The 25,497-nt window shown below is 34.2% G+C and overlaps 1 protein-coding gene across 2 annotated transcripts in view; it reads right to left on the reverse strand.

Annotated features, from left to right (window-relative positions):
• Positions 1-634: 634 nt before the first annotated feature.
• Positions 635-25,497, reverse strand: part of PGR (progesterone receptor) — a 98,457-nt gene continuing 73,594 nt past the window's right edge. For both annotated transcript variants that reach the window (XM_030883707.3, XM_030883706.3), the window contains 4 exons: positions 18,973-19,117; positions 17,356-17,486; positions 3,563-3,720; positions 635-913 (listed from right to left, as the gene is read on the reverse strand). In XM_030883707.3, the coding sequence (XP_030739567.1) occupies positions 758-913; positions 3,563-3,720; positions 17,356-17,486; positions 18,973-19,117 (590 nt within the window). In that variant the 3' untranslated portion in view covers positions 635-757. The remainder of the gene's footprint in view (positions 914-3,562; positions 3,721-17,355; positions 17,487-18,972; positions 19,118-25,497) is intronic.

Here is a 25,497-nt window from a genome sequence, read left to right on the forward strand (position 1 = left end):
TATTTCGATACAGAATACCTTATTACAGGACAATTCCCCAAAAAAGATTAGTGAAATACTACAAAACCCATAATGCTCTTGTCATATGCTATGGTTCTCCTTAATAACTTTCTTAGAGATCTGTGTTTCAAATCTGGGAAACAGTCTTAACATATAAGCTGGTTATCCTAGTTTGAGTAGCATCAATCTATTTCAAGAATTTTAAACTCTTTTTCTGTATATTTTTTGCATTAAAAACACTTTGGAGAATCTGATTAAGGTTATAAATTTCCTCCTCATGAAAATGTATATACACACATATAGACAGAATTTTGCATACCATTTTAAGGTTTCATTTTTGTAAATATAATTAGGGAACCAAAGGGAGCTATATAGAAAGAACATATAATAACTTTTTATTTTTATGTATAAGATTTTTTTTTTCTCTACGGTAGAAGATTTGTTATATGTGAAAGTTAAAAATCTCACCTAAATGGTATGAAATGATATGAATAAGATTAACTTTAACAATCAACCTAATACTTTTTCAATCTTGTAAACTCTAAAAGAAAATATGGGTACACGAAAACACTAAAAATTCAAATTATGCTTTATAGAGGAAATCAATTAAACCTCACAACTTTTATCTGAAATTTACACAGTACGATATGTTATAAATGTAAGGCTTTGAGAAGAACATTGTAAAAACTCGAGACCTCATAATCCTGACCAAAATAAAAACAGAAAAAATTTAATTTTTTAAAGATAAAAACGGCATTCACTTTTTATGAAAGAGAAGAGGTTTCACCATCCCTGCCAAGATCTTGGGTAATTGTGCAGCAATAACCTCAGACATCATTTCTGGAAATTCAACACTCAGTGCCCGGGACTGGATAAATGTATTCAAGCAGTACAGATGAAGTTGTTTGACAAGCTGTTGGTTTAACAAATGGATAAGAAACATGTAAGAAAAATAATATATTCATATACTATACAAACATGGCAGCTTATTTTTTTAATAATAGAAATACTTAAGATGTTTTTTTCTTACCGAACTGAAAACATCTCCCTCCACTTTCTAGCATAATATGTAAAATATTACATACTCATGACAAAATATCCTAATATATAGAAAGATTTAAAGAAATGAAAGTATTCTGTAATCCCACAGGATAACCAGTGTGAACATTTTGGTATATTCAAGGGTTTTTTTTAATATATACTCAGGTATACACATAATATACACACATGCATATATATTTCCATAAATGAAATTATTTTATAGTCTATTTCTTAATCCAGCTTTTTCATATAACAACATATAGACAATATATAGACTCTTCTATTTCAGTACAAACAACCCAGCATAATCCATTTTAATCTAATTTTAATTTTGTCAAAGTAATTCATGTACATAATTTTGAAAGTCAGCTAGTACTGGAAGACCTATACCAACAAAAGCAACAGCAGCAACAACACAGACGTAACCACTTTAAACTTCTTTAGCCTGTGTCATTTGACATTTATCTGTGTATTTCTAATAAATTTTATTTTCCAAAGTTTACATTATTGATTAAGTTTCTATTAAATGAGTATTTAGCTCTCTTGTACTATATACCCCCCTCCCCAACTACACACACTTTCTCTTCTCTCCATTCTCTATGTAGTTATATCTCAATTTTTGGCTAAATCGATATCTAACATTTATATTACAAAGATTTTTGTTTTTTACTGGATTACATTTTCTTTGTTATATGACTTACTTTAATTTTGCTAGGGCTAATCACCTTATGTTTCTATTCCTTTGTTTTTTCTATATTACAAAGCCATAGGCAAATTTTCTGACAGAATTGTAAAGACTCACTTCAATATGTTCATGCAATTGGTAATAGCTCAGTTCCATTTTTTTCTTGGTATTAGTGTCCTGAAATCCTCTTCATTAGTTAATGTGCTGGGACACCCCTTTGCATCTCTCTTGGGTTGAATCTTCTACTTTGGCTTACTCCAGTGTTTTGTTGTAAGAAATCCTGCAGGTGCCCTTGAGAAAGTTTGTATTTGAGATAATCTCTATGAGATCTTGCAAGTCTGAAAATACTTTTATGATGCCATCATATTTGTTTGATGGTTTGGCTGGTAAAAAAACTTGTTGAAGATTTTTCTTTCCTTGAAAATTCTGAAGGTACTGCTCCATTGTTTTCTGGGTTCCAGTACTGCTATTGAGAAGTCTAACATCATTCTGAATCCTGATGATTTGATGTGACTTATTTGTTTTTTCATTGGTATATTTTATGATACCCTCTTTATTCCAGGTATGCTGAAATTTTACAATGTGCCTTGGTTCAGTTGTGCTGTGCCTGTATACTGGGCCCTTACACTCAGAAAACTCATATCCTTCAGTTCTAGCAACTTTTCTTTTATGATTTCTTACATAATTTCCTTGCCTTGATTTTCTCTCTTGTTTCTTCTGGAAATTACTACTAACTGGAGAATGGAACCCCATGGACTAATCCCCTAAATTTGCTATCTCTCTACTTTTTCATATCTTTATCTTTTTTGTTATATTTTTCTGGGTTTTCCTGAGATTTATATTTCCTGAGTTTTATATTTATATTGAATTTTTAATTTCTGCTCTTCTTTAATTATCCAAAAGTGTTTTCTTGCTAAATGTTCCTTTTTAAATGTTTTCTATTCTTGTTTCATTGCTGCAAAAATCATTCTTATTTCTCTGAATATCTTAATTTTTTGAAGCTTTCTTCTATTTTCTGCACTCTTGCTTTTTCCTTTAAGTTACATTTTTTCCTGTTTATTTTGCTCTCTGCCTTACATTTTAGAGGCTTTATCTAAATAGCTAATAATCTTGGCTGTCAGTTCATATTCAGCAGTGAGGCCTCAAATTTGACCTGGTGAGTAGAGGGTTTTTTTATGCTTTGTTGTTATTTTAGTGTGGTTTCTGAACACAGTAGTGAAAAAAGCTTGTATGCAATATGTCTCGACTAACCCCATATATCTTATTTTATTTACCCAGTTTTGGTGTCAGGTATTTCTAGGGTTTTTTTCCTCTTGTATAGGGAATGATGCATACATATCTTAAATACTTGTCTAATTATTTATTTAAGATAAGTCCTAAAAAGTGGGAATTTGAAAAGCACACAAACTTTAACTACTGCTACATGCTGCCAGATTGTCCATTAGCATTGTTACTGACTTATAACTCCATCCAAAATAGTATGAGAGTCTTATTCTCCACAACCATATCTTTGCTTTTCCTGTATACATAAAATCTTTTCTAGCTTAAGACAAAAACATTTGAGAGCATATTCAGAAAAATATATCACAATTCCTATCAACCATTAAATTACTCTCAAATTATACAAATACTAGTAAAAGGATATGTGGGTGATCTACATTGAAAATGAAAAAAGCATAATATAAATTCTGCGCAGTATGATGCAGGTTTTTAAAATGTAAGTACAAATATAAATTTGAAGAAAACACATGAAGTAAAATTTATATTTCACATTTAAGAAGTTATAGATATAATTCAGAAAATAATCATTAATATTCTAGAAAACAAAATACTTACATCATGCAAGTTATCAAGAAGTTTTGTAAGTTGGTAGAAACGCTGTGAGCTAGGGACAACTCCTTTTTGCCTCAAACCAATTGCCTTGATGAGCTCTCTAATGTAGCTTGATCTCATCTCTTCAAACTGGCTTTGACTTCTTAGTCCTTCCAAAGGAACTTCAAGAAGATAATTACAAGTGGCAGTTATGTTTAAAAAAGATGACACTAGCAGTTTATAATATAAATTTCTGAGCTGTATAATGATTTATTTTGATTTGCAACTCTAGATACAAACATCTTAAATAGGAAAAGTTTTAGAACATGTAAACTTCTTGTTCTTTTGAAGAATATGATAAGAACAACTAGGTAAGTTAAAGAACATTTCAGCTTACCTATTTTAGAGCTATTAGCATTTGCTCAAAAGAGCACCTGACATTATTCTACATTCCTGTCTAAAATACTTAGTTTGATTTAGTTTACAACTACATGTATGCTGGATCTTTTTTGTCTTTGTCTCCTTCCTGCTGATATGAGAGAAAGCCATTGATATTTGAATTTTCTCTTATATTCAGCCACTTGGTTTTACTCTATTTTATTTATTCATTTATTTATATTTTTAAATCTAACAGCTTTTGTTTGATTTTTTTTTCGGTATAAGACAATACTATATTCAAATAATAGCTTCATTTTCTCTTTTCCAACAGTTGTAGCTCTCATTTCTGCTTCATGGTTCAATGCATTGTTTAAGACTTCCAGAACAATATTAAAAAATAATAGTAATGGTAAATACCCCTGTTTTGTTGCTGATTTTACTGAGAATGCCTCTCATTCCTATTATGATGTTAACTGGTAATTTATATATCTACCTCTGAAATCTTTAATTCATACATCAAAATGTTGGGCACAACTTCCTACTCTTATGACTAGTTCTCTTGTTTTCACTACATAGTAAATTTACCTATTGCTTTTCTCCTAAATCTTTTCGGTCCTTCTGTTGCCACTTGTCTGAGATGTCCTGGTTGATTTCTTTAGCAACTCTATTACCAGAACTCCCAATTTCCTTGTTTTCTTTTACTTTGGTCTCACTTGTCCTACAAACAAATCTTCAAACTGAAGTGAAGTTTCTGACTTTTTCTGCAACTACATCCAGATTGCTGAAAGAAAAATCACATAATCTCTGGATTTATGATCTTGACCCTTAGCAGTATTTCTATAGAGAAGTGTACTTCATTTGAGCAAAGCCAACCATATGTGTCCAGCAAAGGGAAATAAATAATCCTTTTTCAAAAACTCCTACTTTATTCCCTCTACCCGAATCAGACCTTGGCTTCCACTTCCCTTGGAAAAAAGATGGCTGCAGATAACAAACCGATAGAAACCAAAAGTTAATTCTTTGGTTTTGAGTTTTCAAGAGCTCACATCCTGAGTATAAAAGGGATTTAGAAAGGTAATCTTGGCAATATGAGATTTTTGCTCCAATTGAAAACTTAACTGTTGTACACACATTTGTATGTATATGCTATGTGTATCTATGATCTTGTCCCTTTACTTCATATGGCACCTATTTTTTTTTAATCTACCATTTTAACCTTTTATTACTTAAAAAAAAAATTTTTTTTTTTGGCTGCACCATATGGCATGTGGGATCTTAGTTCCATGCCCCCTGCATTGGAAGCTCAGAGTCTTAACCACTGGACCACCAGGGAAATCCCTATAGCAGTTATTTTAAACATCCATAACTCTTTTTACACTTCCCAACCAATCCTCAAATCTCTATCACTCTTAAACATGACTGTAAAATAATTTTTTCTTCTGATTACTGAAGTACTGTCTTTTCATTGGGCTTTAAAGAGTTGGAAAACTAGTAACCCAAAGCCCTCAGTCTATCCATCTAAATGTTTAGGACCAGACTTGAACCAATTATCCTCTTTACAAGAGAAGCGGGCCTAATTCCACACTGCCTCATTCTTTTAGTATCAACACTTAACAACATGCTCCTAGGATATGATAATCTAATCACTAGGCTCTCATCCTATGCTCCTGGGATATCTCTGAAAATTATCCTCCTCTCCTACTCTCTTCCCTAGATTTCAGATCTATGATGAACCAGCTCTCCAAAAAATTTCTATTTCCTTTGAGCTCTTTACATTAATTCATTATTTTCTTAATTATTACACCCAGCATTACATGATTGGAGAATTTTCTCTCAGATTCTTATTGATTCCACATGTGGGTTTTTAGGATTTCTTGTAAATATATTAGTGGCAAGTGGGAGAGAGTGAGTGAAGGGCAGTTAGCCAGATGCTATTTTAGATAAGAATACTTTAAAAAAAGAATACTTTTTTTTGGTTTAGCTAATTTAAAAATAATGTGTATTCATTGGAAAAATTTTAGAAAATACAGAAAATACATGGAAAATTACAAGTCACCTGAGATCCTACAATCCAATATTTCAGGACATTTCCTAATATTATATTGAGAACATTTACTTATATCATTCAAAATTCTTCAAAAATGAACGTTTTAATTCACACATAAAATTTCATATCACAAAAATGTGTAGGACATACAATTTATTTAATTGTTTTATCATTTGACATTTGGAATATTTTACTAATCTAAACAATACTTATGATGAATGTCTTATTTTTTATGGATATATTCTTAGAAGTAGAATTATTAGAGTAAAAGGTATTACCTGTCTTAACACAGATAATATACATTTCTAAACTACTTCTTACTAGTTAACTGTTGTGTGCTTTGTACTGAGTATTTTCATTTTAGGTAATCTTTGCTTTTTATAGAGAAAAATAAAATACCATCTCATTTTCACTTCTCTAATTATTAGTGAGGTTGAACAATTTTCTTAAGCTTTTTAGTGACTTTTTTTCTGTTTTGTATTTGTTTATAGTGATCTAAGCTGTATTTTAAATATTCTTCTCAGTCTGTGGTTTAAAGCCCAGTTTCAAAATATTTAATCAGTTTTGTAACTTTATTAGGGCAAAGAGTACTGCCCAGGCAATCCAAATTTTGCCATGCTCCAGGCAAACACTTTCAATTACTTCAACTATTTCTTTTGATCTTTCCTTCCATAGCTTTAAATAACATCCTTATAGAGCTGATCCTTGAGTTTTTATTTTTAACTTTTGACTTTCCAGTATGGAAAATGGGGCTGTAGCTCTATTTCCATATTCCAGATCTACTATTACCCCCACACCACAAACACACTCACACATGTAGAACTTCCTATTCCTCCTCTTCCTAATATCATTTTCCTAATATTGGTTAGATCAATATTCAGTGTTTACTACTTTAGCTATGCAAAATACTACTACAGTCAAGTCATATAGCATTTACTATGATTTCTTTTCTTTTCTAGTATAATATTTTGTTTTCCTGAGAGTAAGTAACCATATTGACAGGTGTGAAGTGGTATCTAATTGTGTTTTTTATTTGTGTTTCTCTAATGACTAGTGATGCTGAGCATTTTAATGGCTGTTTGTAAACCTTCTTTTGAGAAATGTCTATCAAGACCTTTATTTATTTTTAAATTGGTTTATTTTTTTATTGTTGAATTGTAGAGGTTCTTTATTCATCTGGATATTAATACTTTTACCTTAGCAGATATATGATTTTCAATATTTTCACCAATTCAATGGATTGCCTTTTCTTTGTGTTGTGTCCTTTGATAAACAGAGGTTTTAAATTTTGATAAAGTCTATTTATCTTTTTCTTTTGTTGCCTGTGTTTTGGGTGTTATATCCAAGAAATTACTGCAAAATCCAATGTCACAAAACTTTCCCTCTATGTTTTCTTCTAAGGGTTTCATAGTTTTAGCTCTTAGATTTAGTTCTTTTATTTCAAGTTAATTAAAATTTTTGTGGAAATATAGTTGATGTACAATATGTTAATTTCAGGTGTACTACATAATGATTTGACATTTGCATACATTATGAAATGATCACCACAATCAGTATAGAAAACATTTGTCCCCATACAAAGTTATTACTTACAAAGTTATTATATTACTGGCAATATTGCTTATGCTGTATATTACATGCCCTGGCTTATTTATTTTGTAATTGGATGTTTGTACCTCTTAATCCCCTTCACCTATTTTGCTCCCTATCCCCTCCCCTCTGGCAACCACCTATTTGTTCTCAGTATCTATGAGTCTGTTTTCATTTTGTTTTGTTTGTTTTGTTTTTTTAGATTCCACATGTAAGTGAGATCACATAATATTTGTCTTTCTCTGAATTATTTCACTTAGCACAATACCCTCTAGATCCATCCATGTTGCTGCAAATGGCAAGATTTCTTCTTTATGGCTGAGTAATATTCCATTATATATTGCCCTATATATATATATATATATATATATATAAAATTATGGACATATATATATGGACACTTAGATTGCTTCCATATCTTAGCTATTAAAAATAGTGCTGCAATGAACAGTGGTATGCATATATCTTTTCAAATTAGTGTTTTTGTTTTCTTCAGGTATATACCCAGAAGTGAAATTGCTGGACCATATGACAGTTCTATTTTTAATTTTTTGAAGAACTTACATACTATTTATCATAGTGGCTGTACCAACTTAAAATCCTACCAATGGTGCACAAGGGTTCCCTGTTCTCCACATTCTCGCCAACATTTGTTATTTGTTGCTTTTTTAATGATAAGCCATTCTGACAGGTGTGAAGTAGTATCTCACTGTGGTTTTGACTTGTATTTCCTTGATGATTAGCGACATTGAGCATCTTTTCATGTATCTGTTGGCCATCTGAGTATCTTCTTTGGAAAAATGTCTCTTCAGGTCCTCTGCCCATTTTTAAATCAGGTTGTTTGTTTTATGATATTGAGTTGTATGAGTTCTTTGTACATTTTGGATACTAACTCCTTATCAAATATAGAATTTGCAAATATCTTCTCCCATTCAGTAAGATACTTTTTCATTTTGCTGAAAGTTTCCTTCACATTGCAAAACTCTTTAGTTTGATGTAGTCCCATTTGTTTATTTTTGCTTTTGTTGGCCTTGCCTGAGGAGATAGATCCAAAGAATATTGCTAAGACCAATGTCAAAGAGCATACTGCCAAACATAGGCAATAAAACATACTGTAGGAATTTTATGGTGTCAGTTCTTACATTTAAGTCTTTAAGCCATTTGGAATTTACTTTTGTACATGGTATGAGAAAGTAGTCCAGTTTAATTCTTTTGCATGTAGCTGTCCACTTTTCTCAACACCATTTATTGAAGAGGCTGTATCTTCATTGTATATTCTTGCCTCCTTTGTCTTAGATTAGTTGATCTTACAAGTATGGGTTTATTTCTAGGATCTCAATTGTGTTTCATTGATCTATGTGTCTGTTTTTGTGCCAGTAGCATAGTGTTTTGATTACTGTAGCTTTGTAGTATAGTTTGAAATCAGGGCTCTTGATAGCTCTAGCTTCATTCTTCTTTTTCAAGATTGCTTTGGCTATTCAGGGTCTTATGTGTTTCCATACAAATTTTACAATTATTTTGTCTAGTTCTGTGGAAAATGTCTGTAGTATTTTGATAGGGTTTGCATTGAATCTATAGATAGCCTTGGGCAGTATGATCATCTTAACAACATTAATTCTTCCAATCCATGAGCATGGTCTATCTTTCCATTTGTTTGTGTCATTTTCAATTTCTTTCACCAATGTCTTGCAGTTTTTCGATTACTCGTCTTTTATCTCTTTGGTTAGATTTATTCCTAGGTATTTTATTCTTTTTGATGCAATTATAAATGGAATTGTTTATTAATTTATCCTTCTGATAATTTATTATAAGTGTATGGAAGTGCAACATATTTCTGTATATTAATTTTCTCTCCTACAACTTTACTGAAATCATTTATTAGTTTAAATAGTTTTTGGTAGCATCTTTAGGATTTTCTACATATAGTATCATGTCATCTGCAAACAGCAGCAGTTTTACTTCTTCTTTTTCAATATGGATGGTATTTATTGCTTTTTCTTTTCTGACACTGTGGCTAGAACTTCCAATACTATGTTGAATAAAAGTGATGAAAGTCAGCATCTTTGTCTTTTTCCTGATCTCAGAGAAAATGCTTTCAGGTTTCACCACTGAGTATGACATTGGCTGAGGGTTTGTCATATATGGCCTTTATTATGTTGAGATCTGTTCCCGCCACACCCATTTTGTTAAGAGTTTTTATCATAAATGGATGTTGAATTTTGTCAGAAGCTTTGTCTGCATCTATTGAGATGATCATATGGATTTTATTTTTCAATTTGTTAATTTGCTTCATTATATTGATTGATTTTCAGATACTGAAGCCTCCTCGCATCCCTGGGATAAATCCCACCTCATCATGGTGCATTATCCTTTTAATGTATTATTGAATTCAGTTTGCTAATATTTTGCTGAGAGTTTTTGCATCTATGTTCATCATTGGCCTGCAATTTTCTTTTTTTGTGGTATCTTTGTCTGGTTTTGGTATCAGGGTGATGCTGGCCTCATAGAATGCTGGCCTATTTATTTTTTTTAATACTTGAGAATGATATGGGTAAAATTTGCCTGTGAAGCCATCTGGTCCTCGACTTTTGTTTGTTGGGAGTTTTTGGATTATTGATTCAATTTCATTAACGGTAATCATTCTGTCCATATTTTCTATTTCTTCCTAATTCACTCTTAGAGACTGTACATTTCTTTTTTGTTTTTAGTTTTTTTTTAATTTATCTTTATTTTTTTATTGGAGAATAGTTGCTTTATAATATTGTGTGTTTATACTGTACAGCAAACTGAATCAGCTGCAGGTATACATATATCCCCACTTTTTTGGATTTCCTTCTCATTTAGGTCACCACAGAGCACTGAGTAGAGTTGCCTGTGCTATACAGTAGGTTCTCATTAGTTATCTATTTTACACATAGTATCATTAGTGTACATATGTCAATCCCAGAGATTGCACATTTCTAGCAATGTATCCATTTCTTCTAGGTTGTCCATTTTATTGGCATATTTGTACTAATTGGTACATATTGCACTAACCTCTTACAATCTTTGTATTTCTGTGGTGACAGCTGTAACTTCTTTTTCAATTCTGATTTTATTTTTATGGGCCCTCTTCCTTTTTTTCTTGGTGATTCTGGCTAAAGCTTTATTAATTTTGTTTATCTTTTTAAAGAACCAGCTTTTAGCTTAATTGATCTTTTCTACTGTTTTTTCATCTCTGTTTCATTTATTTCTATTCTGATCTTTCTTTCTTTTCTTCTACTAAGTTCGGGTTTTGTTTGCTCTTCTTTTTCTAGTTCCTTTAGGTGTAGATTAGATTGTTCATTTGTTTTTGTTGTTGTTTCTTGAGGTAGGCCTGTATTGCTATAAATTTCCCTCTTGGAACTGCTTTGGCTGTGTCCCATAGATTCCGGAACATTATTTTTCCATTTTCATTTGTCTCAGGGTATATTTTTATTTTTTCGCAATTTCTTCAGTGACCATTGGTTGTTTAGAAGCATATTGTTTAGACTCCCTGTAATTTTTTCCAGTTTTTTTCCTTGTAGTTGATTTCTAATCTCATACCATTGTGTTCAGAATAGACACTTAATATGATTTCATTTTTCTTAAATTTATTGAGACTTGTTTTGTGGCCTAGCATGCGATCTATCCTGGACAATGTTTCATGTGGACTTGAAAAGTATGTGTACTCTCCTCTCCTGTTTTTTTAATGGAATGTTCTGTAGATATCTATTAAGTCCATCTAGTCTAATGTTTCATTTAAGGCCCATGTTTCCTATTGACTTTCTGTCTGGATTTTCTGTACATTGATGTAAGTGGGGTGTTAAAATCCCCTAGTATTATTGTATTACCATCAATTTCTCCCTTTTTGTTTGTTATTATTTGCTTCATGTATTTAGGTGGTATTTTATACCTTTTTAATGTGTGTATCCCTTAACCACTTATTGTATACAGATGATTTTATTACTTTTGTCTTTTAACCGTTTACTAGCTTTACAAGTGGTGATCTACTACCTTTACTGTATGTCTGTCTTTACTGGTAAGAATTTTCCTTTCATAGTTTCATATTTCTAGTTGTGGCCTTTCCTTTCTGCTTAGCAGAGTCTCTTTAACATTTTTTGTCAAGCTGGTTTAGTGGTACTGAACCCTTCTAGTTTTTGCTTGTCTGTGAAATTCTTTTTCTTTCCTTTAAATCTGAATGATATCCTTGCTAGGTAGAGTATTCTTGGTTGTAGGATTTTTCCTTTCATCACTTTGAATGTATCATGCCACTCTCTTCTTGCTTGCAAAGTTTCTGCTGAAAAGTTAGCAGATGGTCTTAAGGAAGTTCCCTTGTACATAACTAGCTGGTTATTTTTCTTGCTGCTTTTAAGATTCTGTCTTTATCTTTAATTTTTGTCATTTTAAGTATCATGTGTCTTGGTGTGGACCTCTTTGGGTCCTTCTTATTTATAGTTTTTTGTGCTTCTTGGATCTGGATGTCTGTTTCCTTCCTCAGGTTAATGAATTTTTCCAGCTATTATTTCTTAAGGTCTTGACCCCTTTCTCTCTCTTCTCTCTTTCTGGGACTGTGTAATACAAATGTTAGTATGCTTGATATTGCCCCAGAGGTCTCTTAAACTATCCTCATTTTTTAAAGTTCATTTTTCTTTTTTCTGTTCAGCTTGGGGGATATACACTACTTCATCTTCCAGATCACTGATCCATTCCTCTGTATCATCTAATGTATTCTTTCTTTCTAGTGTATTTTTTATTTCAGTTATAGTATTCTTCAGCTCTGATTGGTTCTTTGTATTTTTTAACTCTTTGTTGGAATTCTCACTGTGTTCATGAACATCTTTACAATCATTACCTTGAACTCTTTTTTTTGGGGGGGGGAGGGCGGGTAGATTGCTTATCTCCAATACATTTGGTTCTTTTACAGAGATTTTGTTTTGTTTTTCTGTTTGGAACATATTCCTCTTTATTCTCATTTTGCCCAACTCTCTGTGTTTGTTTCTATGTGTTATGTAGGTTGGTTACATTTCCCAATCTTGGAGAACTGGCCTTATGAATGAGACGTTCTAGGGACCCAGCAGTATGTTCCCCTCTGGCCACCAGAGCTATATTCTCTAGTATGTGGACGGTGTGTGCCCTTCTGACTGACAACTGTGGGTGCACTGGTAGGGAGGGCTGGTTCTCTGTGAGTCCCTGCCTCATGTGGTGGCTACAGGCCCACTGGCAGGCAGGACTGGGTCCGGGTGTAGCTGGCAGCCCAGGGTGGCTTGGGGTTGGTACCTGCTTTCCGGAGGGAAGGTAAGCCCCCTGTGCTAATCCAGAGAGAAGATTCCAAAATGATGTTTGCCAGCACCTGTGTTATCATGGTAGAATGAGCTCCCCAAAATGGCTACCACCAGCATCTTTGCTCCTAGGGGTAGTCCCAGTTGCCTTCTGCCTTCCTGGGGGGCTCTCCAAGATCAGCAAGTGGGTCCAACCCAGGCTCCTTTCAGACTACTGGCATTACGCTAGGACTTGGGAGTATGTGAGATTTTGCATATGCTCTTTAAAAGCAGCACCTCTGTTTCTTATAGCTTTCCAGCTCTCTCAAATATAAGCCCCTCTGGTTTTCAAAGCTAGATATTCTGGGGGCTCATCTTCTTGGTGCAGGAGCCAGGGCTGGGGAGCCTGATATAGGACTCAGACCCCTTGCTTCTTGGAATGGACCTCTACAATTGTGATATTTCTTCTATTTGTGGGTTGCTGACCCAGGGATGTGGGTCCTGACTGTACTATGTTTCCACTTCTCCAACCTGAGTCATTGTGCTTCCTTATTTATGCTTCCTTATTTATCTCTTTTGTTATGGAAAATCTTTTCTGATAGTCTTCAGGTTGTTCTCATAGATAGGTGCTCTGAAAATAGCTGTAATTTTGGTGTGTCTGTGGGAGGAGGTGATTTCACGGTATTCCTACTCCATTATCTTGGCCACCTCTCCCCAAAATGACAAGTTAATTTTTGTATATAGTGTTAAGGTAAGGGTACAACTTAATTTTTTTTGAATGAAATTTTCCATATACCATTTGCTGAAAAGACTGACTATTCCCTTAATGTTTACATCTTTATTTCTTTTTCTAATGTTTTGCTATTCTCTTTCTAGATTTGGGTGTTGGGCTTCCTTCTGAACTGTGATTTTTCTTTTTTTCTTTTTTTTTTTTTTTGCTCAACTTTTGAGAGGTTTTTCAACTCTGTCAGCCAATGGCAGTACTCACTTTTAAATTAAATATCTATCTATCTATCTATCTATCTATCTGTATATATGGGCTTCCTGGTGGTGCAGTGGTTGGGAGTCCGCCTGCCAATGCAGGGGACACGCGTTCGTGCCCCGGTCCAGGAGGATCCCACATGCTGCGGAGCGGCTAGGCCTGTGAGCCATGGCCGCTGAGCCTGTGCATCCGGAGCCTGTGCTCCGCAGCGGGAGAGGCCACAACGGTGAGAGGCCCGCATAACGCAAAAAAAAAAAAAAAAATATATATATATATATATATATATATATTTTAATTTCCAAGAGCTCTTTTCTTTCTTTGTGTTATTCCTTTTTCATGTATCCAGTCATTGTTTTATAGTTGGAATATGCTCTTTTATCTTTCTAAAGAAGGATGGCTTTTAAATTATTTTGAAGTTTTCATCTCCCTACATGGTTTCTGTTTCCTCCAAGTTTTTATTTTTTTAATTTTGTCTTTGTTTTTGATATCAAACGCCTTCCCCAGATGCCTTGGTTGTTTATTTATATTCAAGAGTGGAAAATTTAAAAGCTGATTGATAGTTCTGTTTGAATGGGTAGTGCTTATTGACTGTGAGCTTTAGTGAAGGGCAATCTGGCTATTTCAAAGAGAAACTCTTGCTATTAGCATATTTAGTTCTTTTTCTTTCCAGCTAAACAAATTCTTTAGAGAAGAATCTTTCATTTTCCTATCTGGAGAATATAAACTTGGATGACGGTGTTCCAGAAGATAGATGGGTTTGGAGGATGGTGTCTCAACATTTTGTATGTACTTAATTTGTTTACACTATCAAACCCCTCACCCTCATCAGTGCCTGCAGTTCACCAATCCAGCTGCCTTCTGTTATATCCACTTCAGGGAATAAACCTACAATCTCTGCCTTAATTGCAGAAGAGCAATTGCATGGTTGGATGATATTTGGAAACAAATTTTCAACAGAATTTGGTGTTTTAAATTCTACTTGCATTCTCATTTCAAAAAACAACATCATTGTTGTCACTAATTGCAAAACATGTTAGAGGTTCAGTGATGCAAATCAAGGTGCTCTTTGACTTTTCTTACTTCAGGCTTAGAATCCACCTTCTCAGGTATGCTAAATTAGTTCTACTTGCTGGCTTGCAGAATTTTATTGCTATTGATTTTTCTTTCATTTTCTTTCCCTTTTATTTTATTTCTTTAAAAAATCCCTTGACTAATATTTTTATGTAGTTTTATTAGGAACGATGGTAAAAGTGTGTGTTCAAACTGCCATATTTTCCTGGATATCTATTTTAATTTTTAATGGCAAATGGGAGGTTTAAATTCTTATCAAATAATTGAACTTTTTCTTTGCCAACTTTCCTATTGCATTCATTTTTTAAAAGGTATTCCTTATTTGAGATTTCTAAATCATTTATATTCCTTTTAGCTAATTTTTAACAATTAAGGTGCTTATATGTGCCATTTATTTTAGGGTACAATTTGAGCTAAATATCCAAACTAAGTTTCCCCCAAATATAAAGTTACTTTTCTCAACAATATTTATTTGTTCCATGCTCAAAGATCTGTGATGTTTCCACTGCAGCATATTAAGTTCTAGTATATACTAGTCTGACTTGACTAATTCAGTGTATGTATTTCTCTTCCACACTTTATTATTTTAGCTTTCTAATTCTCTCTCTGCCCCCAGATTTTTGTAATACTTATCTATTTTTTAAGACTTAAGGATGAATTTTCAATAACTTTGCCAAGTCTCTCCTAAAAACTCTCATTAAAATTTGTGCAAATTTTATCACACAATTATATATAATAACATATATATATATATATATAATGTATAGTACTATTCACTAAATATATGATTTTCCCTTTTCTTGAAGTTGCAAGTGGCCAAAAACCTTGCCTTCTATGGTATGTGAGTGGAAGTCATACGTATCTCCCTTCCTTCCCTTACCACTCTCTTTCCTTACCACTGCTCTAGTGATTATGGAAGCATGTGTCAAGATGTAGCCTCCATTTGCCTGGAACACCTGAGTGATGACAATGAGCCTCCCTGTTGATCTGCATTGGAAATATAGTAAGAAGAATAAATACTTAAATTTTTTTTTGATAAGCTACTGAGATTTGGGGTTGTTTGGTCCCCAGCATAATGTAGCCTAGCCATAATTACAGAATTATGTTAATGATATCAACTAATTTGGGAGATCTAGGACTATCTATGATATATCTGCTATGGGATTCATTACTGTCAAGAAAAGAATGACAGGCATTAACTGCTGTATTATTACATTTATTCCAGTTGACTCTCTTGGCCAGTCCCATATCAATTCCCTTAACCCCTTTTATGCTTTTTCATCAAATTAGGCTTGCAGGTCTATGCTCCAGATAGGGTTTCCAAGGGTGGGGGATAAGGCTATGGATCCTTAGATCCTGTATTAATCTGTATCTGGGCATAGATTTCATGAGGTAAACTTTCTTCTTAAGGGTTCAGCTTTTCTGCTTTTCCTCTTGATATACTCCCCAGCCCCACCATTCGAGATTCATGCCATTAGAAGGAAGTCTCTGCAAAATCATTGATGAGAAACTATTGGCTCACTTTCTACCTAAGGCCTTAGCTTTCTGTGGTTTCCTTTCAAATCACTATGAGTGAAGGAAGGGCCAGTTCAGGCACTCAAAGGCTGAGTCTACCTGTGCATGGAAATGGCACAGAAAAGGGTAAAAGTTAGAAGCAATTTAAAAAAAATTTCCCTCCCAGACCCTTGGAGATCCATTGAAGCAGAGGTGCATGTGTTCTTTGTGTATTAAAGAATCAATGGATATCTACCCATCCTTCTGGTTACCAATGCTGTTCTATAGTACAACATTTCCTTTTTCTTCAGGGTATGCAACTAGGGTGCATTTTCCAGCCTCTCCTGCAGTTAAGGTGAGCCATAGAATGTGGGTGGCAGACAGTTCAAGGTCTCATCTTTAAACCTTTTCTTATGCAGTGCTCATCTTCTAGTCAGATCCAATGGAGGACTCCAAGGTAATGAAAAGGGTAGAGCCCCTGGATGTAAGGAGCCTGGGTTTTCTTGCCAACCCACTGGACTGACCGTGAGTAATAAATAAACTGCTATTGTACTATGCTACTGATCTTTGCAGTTATGTGTTATGACCGTTAGCCTATCCTGACATAAAGAGAATAGTTACAAATAAAATTGTGGGTTTTATAGAGTAAATCCTCTGTGAGGTGGGGATGTAGGGAAGCATAGTTTGTGTTTATGCAATATTAATTAGTTTATAATATCTAATTGGATGGATATGAAAAAGGCAATTAATTATGTTTTACCTAAAAAGGATAGAAACTGGCTTAATTGATGGGCTATTTTAATATTAGGTGATAGGTAAAACCTGAGAAATATGAAGTAATGTTATTATAGTCTATGGATGTTTCTCTTTTGCAGTTATTATCTAAGATTCATAGCTCATGTGTAATCATATGATCACATTGTTGTTTGAAACTTTCCTAATGAATTAAAAATTAAGAAAGTAAATATCTTGTATTAAGTTACTTATGCTCACTCACTTGTATTAAGAAGTAGCAATACTTTCATACAGAGGAACTCTTCTTGGCTAACTTGAAGCTTCACAAACTCCTGTGGGATCTGCCACATGGTAAGGCATAATGAATAGAATGATGATTCCTTCATCCGCTGTCTTGCACCACACACAACACACAAAAGAAAAAGCAACAGGAAAAGAAAAAAAACACAGAGTAGCTTAGCCAGTTTATGTAATGTATCAGAGATTATGAGATTTAGTAATTACCTGACTTATTGAAAATGACTTTTTATAAACAAACTCAATATTTGGAATTTTAAATGTCTTCTAAATTTAGTCACAATACTGGATTTTTGAAGTTAGAAAATTATATTAAATACACATTAACTGAGATTAATGCTGTTTCTCACTTTTATTATCACATTTTGAAAACCTAAACCAAGAAAGGAGAGCAAAGTTGTGGGAGTTGAAAAGAAAAATTTGTGGTGCTGAGGAACACTCAGGAAATACTTTATTTACTGATTTTTTTCCTGTGAAAAACACAAATAAAATTTTGTGTGCAATCCAATGGGAGAGTGAATTCAATTCACAGAAATTGAATAGCATAGAATAGTTCAGTGCACTCAGTTTAGAGTATCCAGTATAAAATAGTTACACTGTGAACTATTCTAGAGGAAATGTATGGTGATATAGAAAAGACAACATTAACAAGCATTAAATAATTGACAAGACAAACACAAATTCTGAATGTTGAGGAAATTTATTTAAGGCATTTTCTCAACTCTGTACTGTTTTGTAATATTTGTGCTAGTCAAAAAGTGAACAGGAATAGCGGACAAAAAAACTAGATTTTGACTCAGAAGAGCTAAGATTCTTTGGCAAATTATGCAATCTCCTCTGCCTCAGTTTCCTGGACTGTGAAATAAAGGGTGCTGATTCCTTACCAACTTCAAGGGATTGTAGGAAAAAATGGAATAAAATATATGAAAGTTACCTGTAATCTGTAAAGACTTATCCAAATATAGATTATCATGTTATATAATTCTGAGTCAGTATGTACCATTAGGACAGTATAAATATTTTCATGAAAAGATTCTTACTCAGTTTAAGGTTACATGTAGAAAGTTAATTACACTAATTCCAATATAATGAAGCAAATTGAATTCAATATTTATTTTTCAATGTTTTAAATAAATTACCAGTCTAAGTTTTCCTCTAGGAAGAGAGATAATATTTTTATTTTTTGAAGGTAAGTCAATACTTTCATGCAAAAATATTCCTCATTTAATTCATTATCTTCATTATTACCAATGTAAAAATTTTAATTGGATAAACTAAATATTTACTTTTGTCTTTAAGTATATTTCTTGATACATTTTTGAAGTTTAAAAAATTTTGATTTGTGACAACTATTGAAGTAAAAGAAAAAAGCTCCAAATGTCAAATCACTGATAAAATAATACAATTTTATTAATGTTGTCATTTAAAGCTATATCCTGAGGTAGTTCTAAGAAACCTTTCAGGAACATTCTATTATTTAGGACACTAGATGGTGTGATCATCTGTTGAAATGTAATTTTCAAGATTATCCTACGTATATACTTTTGATAACAATAACAACAAATGTCTAGTTATTACTTACTCATTTAGTATTAGATCAGGTGCAAAATACAGCATCTGTCCACTGACATGCTTATAAGATCTCCATCCTAGTCCAAATACCATTAAGCTCATCCAAGAATACTGGATGAGAGTTATCTGGTCATCAATATGTAAGTTTCGAAAACCTACAAAATAAATTTACATATAAAATGATCACAAAAATCACTTTGTCAAAAATCTTAAAAATAAATAAAAATTTGAAAATAGATGTAAGTAGGGTAATGTAATATAATGTTTTCAATCTCAATATATTTACACAAAAAAGCAGGAAATAATAATAGAGTCTGAAACACTAAAAACAAGAGGCTCTGGAATTTATTAAAATTAGTCACTGTGATTTAGCATTTCTGGGAATTCACTAATTAAATCAAACATCTATCATTCATTCACGCAACACTCATTTATTGAGAGCCAACTGTGTGCCAGGCACTGTGGTAAAATGTTGCGGTTATGAAGATGAGTAAGACACAACCGTTGCCCTTAAAAGAAGCTTGCAACTCAACAGGAGAGATAAGCACATAAGTATTGCGATAGAGAAGGTAAGAGGGAATACACCAGGCAATAGGAAGATCAGGAAAATTGCCCCCAAACAGAAATAATGCCTGAACAGATTAGAGTCAGTTGGTGGAGGAATCTTAATTCTTTGGGATTTAAACATAAATTGGTTTTATTTTGTAAAACCACTGCTCTCAATTATGCTACATCTAGTTTTTCTTTAACAATCCTTAATTAAATTTTGGGTAGATTCCATAGTTTTCTGGTCACTTTTGCTTTCTGAAACTTAATCCAGTCTCATTTTAAACTCCCATATGGCTTAAGAGGTTTAGAGTCTGTGGGTATGGGGGTGTGTGTGTGTGTGTGTGTGTGTGTGTGTGTGTGTGTGTGTGTGTGTGTGTGTGTGTGTGTGTGGTGTGAATGCTCTGGTTTTTCACACCTTCACAACCTCCCTCTTTTAGACCTTTCTCTGGTGTTGGTGGCAGAGGAAGGATGGCAGGGAAAAGGCAAGTGTATCTTCACTTACACAGTCAAAGTTTTCTCTCCATCTCTTTCTAATTCTCTTTTTGCCCGCTTGGGGGAAGATGACCAGCTCAGCACTGATGGGCTTAAAGGAGGGAGGGGTAAAGGGGTGCTTGGAGGCATGGGCTGGGGTCAGATCGTTGATGGTCTTGTATTCCTATTAAGGAGCAATGGGAGTGATATAGCCTGATTTATATTATGCACAGCTCATTGGTAGCCATGTGGAGGATGGATTCAAGGGAAAGGGTCTGAGGTTAGGGAGAGAAATTGGGAGCTATGGCCAAAGTCCAGGTGAGAGATGATAAAAGCCTGAAATAAGTCAACAGGTAGGAGTAGAGAAGATAGAGTGCATCAGAGAAATGTTTAAAGAGTAAAATCAAAGAAATCTGGCAAGTGATAGTACATAGGTAGGAGAAAGAGGGAGTCAAATAGATCTTTCAGTTTTTTTACTTGAATGGTGGGTGATGATAACAGCATTACTGAGACAAAATAAAGGAGGAGAAACAGGTTAGAGAAAAAATAGTAAGTTTTGGACCTGTTTGAGGGACTGATGGGATATCCACATACATGTGAATTAGAGGTATGAGGAGTTATCGGAGCAAAAGATATAAAATTTAATTTATGTGTACCTGAAACAATAAAAGTGAATGAAATATTTCATTAAAGGTATAAAGAAAAACAAGTGTATTGGTAGGAACCTCAACCACTTTCTGTACAGCTTTTTAAATAGTGTCTATTCCTTCAAAAAGTCTCACTGAAGTCCACTTACAAATGGCCTATTTCAAAAGTAAAACCAAAGCAAAACTTAATTCCTTAGATCTCAAAGGCAAAAGAAATTTATTTCCTGATTCAGTTAACTGTCTCAAGGCAGGTAGCAGAAAAGCCTATCTATCTTCTCTCCATACGTTCCAGATAGTCCCTACTTCATGCGAATAGTAGGAAGACTGCTATTCCCTTCCTAGAAATTCTTAGTCTCAAACGAACCAAAAACAACCCTAGCACATATTCATAAATAGTGGTACCATAGCAGATATTTGCCCCCTTTTTGGGGGGAGGGTGACTTTTCAGTGTTTCACTTTCTCCCCTGCCTCCTTCTCTCCCTCCCTTTTTTCCTCTATGCAAATAGAGTTCCCCATTGATTGTAGTTTAGTGAGCGCAAGTCCCCCACTTTCCCATCAAGGAAGTTGGCTAAGGCCTCTTCTCCTGGGCTTGTGATCTAGGTTTGATCTGTGGAACACCTACTACCTGGACTTTGAAGCAAAAAATAGTAAAACAAAGATTAACATATGGTTAGGCTTTACTTGTGATGGTGGTAGTGCCTAATGACAGTGGGATCCAATGGGGACATTTATGATTTGTTTATTGGCCCTCCAGAGATGCCTTGGTTTCTGCCTACTTTCCAGACTTGTCCTCTAGCTTCTATTCAGTGAATCCCTGATGTCTTTTCAGAAAATTATTTTTTTCTTTTCTTTTTTTTTTTTTTTGGTGAAGCTCAACTGTTTTTTCGTGGGGGGGTTGTAGTTGTTTTACAATGTTGTGTTAGTTTCTACTGTACAGCGAAGTGGAGCTCCCTGTGTGCTATACAGCAGGTTTTTATTAGTTAAGTATTTTATACATATTAGTATATATATGTCAATCCCAATCTCCCAATTCATCCTTGTTTTGTTTTTAATAGCCAGAGGCATTTTGTTTTTGTTTTTTTAAATTAATAGAGTTGGTGTTTATTGCTTACATCCTGATTTATTCAGGTGTAGAAAGACTCCCTAAATAACTAGCCAAGAAAAATTTGGCATGCAATTTTCATAATTCTCTTTTTATTTTCATATGCCATATATACATCTTAAAGTTCATGTTTATATATTTTACCTCTCTGTTTTTTAAAAAAATTATGAGTCAGTCAATACAATAGATCTAATACAGAAATGCCACTTGTAAACTGAATATTTTATAGTAATAGTAATTAGTTCTTCCACCAAGTTTAGGATCATTTGATAAGAACTAAATAAACTTTCCTAATTTTTGCAAAGCAAGACCCCCTCAAGGGAGGCACATATAGACTTGGTCTATTTTTAGTATATTATAATATAAAAGGCAAATCTTGCTGAAATAACTTAAAACTTATGAAATTACCAATATTTATAGCAGAAAGTATATTCTTTCTATTTAACAGAATGGAAAACAACTCAGAAAATAGCTTTATTTACTCCCCCTTTTAGAGGGCTTATCTGAGATAAATGTACAATGTTAAATTGACTTGAACATACTTGGTACAGAAGTGCAATTTTTTTTTTACCATTAACTGTAATATCATTCATTACTTTATACTGAAACAAAGACGGGAACACTGAGATCAAATTCCCATTGATGATAATGATCAGGTAAACTCAGTACATTTGAGATGAGGATCAAAATGAAAACCTTCACACAGAGAAGTGATGGATGACCCGTAATTGTGTTCAACAAGTAGTAAAGAAAAATGCCCTTTCCTTTAAAGTGACTTGACTTGATAATTTCTGTCACAAGCTGTCCAATCCTTAATGCCTAAGAAAAAACTGAAAAGAAAGTGTACAGTAACACATGGCCTATATGACCTCCTAGGTTCTCCTGGCTTAATTCCAGAGTTTCAATAAAATATACAGGCTGTGCTCCTCTAAAAACTGTCTCATACTGAAATAGTTAATCTACAACAAGGGCAGAGCACTAACTACCTCAGCACCTTATGACACAAAGCATGAACTTTAAGGAACACAAAATACCTTCAGCACAATAAATGTAATCACCAACATATGTATGATGACATTATGAATAAGGACATGATGGGTAATGATTTAAGGCAGCATAGTTCTTTCATACCAATTCCAAAATTTAAATTTCTATAAATATTCTTTAAGCACCTGTTTGGGATGAAGCATTATGTTTGCAACTCGGCATAAAGACTAGAAAGATGCTGTTTCTGCCTTTAACACTTGTAGTCTGTGAGACAGACAGATAAGTAGAACATAATTACCACTGAAGCGTGACAGTGGTGTGGTTGACAAAGGCAAGGGTGAAGTGCTCGGAGAGAAAAGGGGCCTTTGGCTTCAGTCTGGGAAGGTGCAGGAAAATCTTTCTAGGGGAAGGTTGATTAGCATCCTGAAGGCTAGTTAGGGACTAGCCGGGGAAGATGTAGGAGAAAAGAAGGGCCTCCAGGTAGGGAAAACAATATGGATGAAGAAAGGCAGGAAATCGAGCAAAGAGCTTTGTGGGAACTGAAGCATAAGGTGCTTGAAGTGGGAGAGTGAGAGAAAATGTGCAAACTCAGGAGGCAGATCACAGAAGGGCCTGGGGTACTAAGGCTAAGAACTCTGGCTTTGTTCTGGAAAGGGAAGGGAATAACATAATTGATTATAATTGTTTTTGAAAGATGATTCTGGTGGCAGAATTGAGTATGGTTTGGGGGTAGTGTGAAACTGTGGTAATAGTGTCAGTCAGGGGTCTACGACCGAAATCTAGGAAAAAATGACGAGGACCTAAACTAGCTCAAGGCAGTAGCAGTGTAAATATCGTGGATAATGAATCATATCTATAATAAGCAGAGGTGACAGAATTTGATAACTAATTAGACAGGAGGTGAAGGAGAAAAGTAAGCCAAGGATTATAATCAAGATTCTGTCTGCAGTGCCATTTCAAGATACAGAAAAAGGCCTTAGGCTCACGGAGCAGGTCATATTGGCTTGGAAGTTCATTCAGGTGGAAATGTGTAATAAGCAGTAGAAATATATGGTCCAGTAGTTCCGTAGAGGGTCTGGGTTGGTACCATGTAATTAGGAGTCATCGGAATATAGTGGTAGTTGAAAACAAGGCCATGAGTGAGCACATCCAGCCTTGCAGACTGAGAAACTAATGGAATATAAGATGGAACCAGGAAATGCTAAATTCATGGTGTGAGTGGCAGAACAAATCCACAAAGGAAACAGGAGATACGTAAATTGAGAGGAACGTATCTGTCTGGAAGGCAAGTGACGAACGCCAAAGGAAGAGGTTCGGCAAGACATGGTTACTTTGGCAATGGCCCCAGAGGCATGTGAAACATGTTAAGGGCTGAAAGTATTCATTTGATTTGATAAGTAAAACATTTTGGCGACATTGGCAATAGAAATGTCAGTGGAATAGGATATCAGAAAAATCATTGTTTAAAGTCTTCATAAAAGTATTATCAAAGCCTGACTTTACTCTTAGAAGGCTAATCTCATTTCTTTTCTATCACTTTGTTGGGGAAAGTAATTTAATTTATTCACTTGATTTGGGGCGAGAGAAAAACATCTTTTGTCACACATGCAATGCCTATCACTGACTCAAAAGATATTTTGGCATGCTTCAAAGGCAGAAAACCAGACAAAGGACTGTTCGAGTCCTCTGATATTGATGATTCCAAGTAGTCTGGCTAGCTGAGACCAAGAAGTAAGGTATGTTTAAAAATGTCAAAGCATTGACCTGAATAGATTTTTTTCACCAACTAAATAGAAGAATCAAGACAACATTCATAAAAAAGGAAATATTTCTCGCAAACCTCTCTGTCACATCAATTCTGCTACAATGTATTAATATACAGGATGAAGAATATTTAAAGATGAAATTGGACTGGGAATGAGTACTTAATGATTTAACTTCCAAAGCCTACCCTGACTCAGCCCATAATGTATGCCTCTAAATTTACTTTCTGCCACTCTCCCCAATATAACTTTATTGTCAGTGGTTTCTTAATACTTGGATGATGAAACCCCCAGGAGGCCAGTAGTGTTTGAGAAACCATATGCACAAATGTATTTTTTCTCAATCAACAGCTATTAAAAGTTTTAATTACTATGCCGTGGGGGAAGGTATGATGACATTTTTTTATGTTACTAAGGGACCTTCACACCTGAAAAGATTGAGAACTATTCTTATGCTGGTCTAATTCATTGTTTGCCAAGCATACCTCATGACTTCCTTATTTTACACCACCAGCCACACTATTCCTTCTATCCAGAATGCTTTCTTGTCTTAACCATGATTTATCAGAGTCTCATTTCTCCTTCATGGTGTACTTTAACTGAAACCTTGTCTCTGAATCCTTCTTTTGTCCCTGAAGCCAAAAATGTTCTTCTGTCCCCATTTTTAAAAATCTGTATCTTATGCCACTTTCACATACGTCTATAGTTGACCTTTGAACAACATGGGTTTGAACTGGGTCCACTCACCCAGGATTTTTTTCAGTACTACAGTACTACATGATCCACAGTTGGCTGAACCTGTGGATGCAGAACTGGGCTCACTGTGAAGTTACATGTGGACTTTTGACTGCTCGGAGGATCAGTGTCCCTAGCTCCCACATTGTACTAGGGTCAACTGTATAGTTGTTTGGGTGTCTTATATTCTGTTGGATTGAATGTTCCTTAACAGAGGGAATATGTCTTGTTCATTTTTTAAATTTTGTAAATATTGTATTGCTTCAAGTTTCAAATAAGAA

The sequence above is a fragment of the Globicephala melas genome, chromosome 8 (assembly GCF_963455315.2).
Source record: "Globicephala melas chromosome 8, mGloMel1.2, whole genome shotgun sequence".
NCBI classification, from domain to species: Eukaryota; Metazoa; Chordata; class Mammalia; order Artiodactyla; family Delphinidae; genus Globicephala; species Globicephala melas.